General features: G+C 49.7%; 3 protein-coding genes across 3 annotated transcripts in view; all 3 read right to left on the minus strand.

Annotated features, from left to right (window-relative positions):
* Positions 1 to 218: 218 nt before the first annotated feature.
* Positions 219 to 785, minus strand: LOC103583091 (spermatogenesis-associated protein 31C1-like; the record flags this gene model as incomplete). The annotated part of the gene is made up of 1 exon (XM_008564504.1): positions 219 to 785. A coding segment is annotated over exon 1 (492 nt), but the record flags the coding sequence as incomplete, so codon positions are not given.
* On the minus strand, positions 698 to 1033 carry LOC103583090 (spermatogenesis-associated protein 31C2-like). Its single transcript, XM_008564503.1, has one exon. The coding sequence runs from the start codon at positions 993 to 995 to the stop codon at positions 714 to 716; it is 282 nt and encodes a 93-aa protein (XP_008562725.1). The 5' UTR covers positions 996 to 1033; the 3' UTR covers positions 698 to 713.
* A 152-nt stretch (positions 1034 to 1185) lies between these two features.
* Positions 1186 to 1548, minus strand: part of LOC103583092 (spermatogenesis-associated protein 31E1-like) — a 5772-nt gene continuing 5409 nt past the window's right edge. Inside the window, exons 4-5 of the mRNA XM_008564505.1 lie at positions 1444 to 1544; positions 1186 to 1284 (exon numbers count right to left, since the gene is read on the minus strand). Of these exons, the coding sequence (XP_008562727.1) occupies positions 1186 to 1284; positions 1444 to 1544 (200 nt within the window). The remainder of the gene's footprint in view (positions 1285 to 1443; positions 1545 to 1548) is intronic.

Here is a 1548-nt window from a genome sequence, read left to right on the forward strand (position 1 = left end):
TAGTTTAGGGTCTTAAATTTGTCTTAAATCTATTTGAGTTGATTTTTGTGTATGGTGAGTGATAGAAGTCTCGTTTTAATCTTCTGCCTGTGGATATCCAGTTTTCTCATCACCATTTGACGAAGAAACTGCCTTTTCCCCAAATGTATCTTCTTGGCACCTTTGTCAAAAATCATTTGGCTGTCAACACATTGATTTGTGTTTCTATTTTCATTTGCCTCCAANTGAAAACTTTTAATATGTGCTTCCAGCACCTGTTGAGTGTGCACATCAAGGAAGGAAAGCTTCTGGGAGGTGTTTATGTGGGACACCTTGCCCTTGGAGGGCACTATATTTCCAGTTTCCGTGTGAGTGTCTGTGTTTTCCAAAAACAAGACATGGCCATTAGCAAGACTGGGATGATGAACACACACAGGGACCGTGCTCTCGTTGACCTCCCGCACTTTCCTGGGCAAACGGACTTCTACGATGTCTTCTAGATGCTTCATGTCTGGGCTCCTTGGTGAGTCCTCTCCTGAGTCACTTCCCAATGGCATCATCCAGTCCCTTTCTGACTTTTTCTCTGTGTTGGCCCCTGGAACTTTCCCTGAGCTGCTTTCTGAAGCCCTGGGTAGATGTTCTAGGACCCTCCACACACAGTGTTTTGGGTCCTTGCTTGGGATCTTCCCAAGCTGGGATTTGGCTGGGTCCCTGGACTCCATTTTCTGCATATTCTAGCTGCTCCCACCTACAAACACAGAGGACTCGTGCCTGTTGTTTACTCGAGAAGTCCCTGGGAATTCATCCTGAGGCTGTATCAGGTCTGGAGACACGTGGAGTCTGGGGGACAGCCCACAGCAGCGTTGTGTGTACCTCTGTTGAAGGTGTTTCTCCAGTTGCTCCCGGAGCTCAGGGCTGATGAAGTCCTCTGGGAGGAGGGATACTGACTCATTTTCTTGGGAGGCCCCACTGTCAGGGGTGAGTTGGCTAAAGGCCTCCTGAGGGTTCTTGACCATGGTGGGTAAATCACTCCTACTTTCTTGTTCCTTCTTCGAAGGGTGACAATCCATGCGTAGGATAGAAGTTGGGATAAGAAGTTCGGCCTGCATCTGGTCTGTAGGACAAGCTGCTCCCCGGGCCAAAATCTGTGGTGAGTAGCATGGTGGGATGGGGAGACAGGATGAGGTGTGAGGCTGGCCATGGGTCTCAGCCAGAGGTGAGGGCTGGGACAGCGGCAAGGCTCGAGTTAGAGGTTGGGGTTGGGGCACATGGGGGNTGAAAACTTTTAATATGTGCTTCCAGCACCTGTTGAGTGTGCACATCAAGGAAGGAAAGCTGCTGGGAGGTGTTTACGTGGGACACCTCGCCCTTGGAGGGCACTATATTTCCAGTTTCCATGTGAGTGTCTGAGTTTTCCAGAAACAAGACATGGCTATTAGCAAGACTGGGATGATGAACACTCACAGGGACCGTGCCCTCGTTGACCTCCCGCACTTTCCTGGGCAAATGGACTTCTACGATGTCTTCTAGATGCTTCATGTCTGGGCTCCTTGGTGAGTCCTCTCCTGA

Source organism: Galeopterus variegatus, unplaced genomic scaffold, assembly GCF_000696425.1.
Source record: "Galeopterus variegatus unplaced genomic scaffold, G_variegatus-3.0.2 Scaffold19598, whole genome shotgun sequence".
Taxonomy (NCBI): Eukaryota; Metazoa; Chordata; class Mammalia; order Dermoptera; family Cynocephalidae; genus Galeopterus; species Galeopterus variegatus.

Coding starts and splice junctions, on each gene's coding strand:
- LOC103583090 (XM_008564503.1), bottom strand. CDS start 995: ATGGTCAAGAACCCTCAGGAGGCCTTTAGCCAACTCACCCCTGACAGT.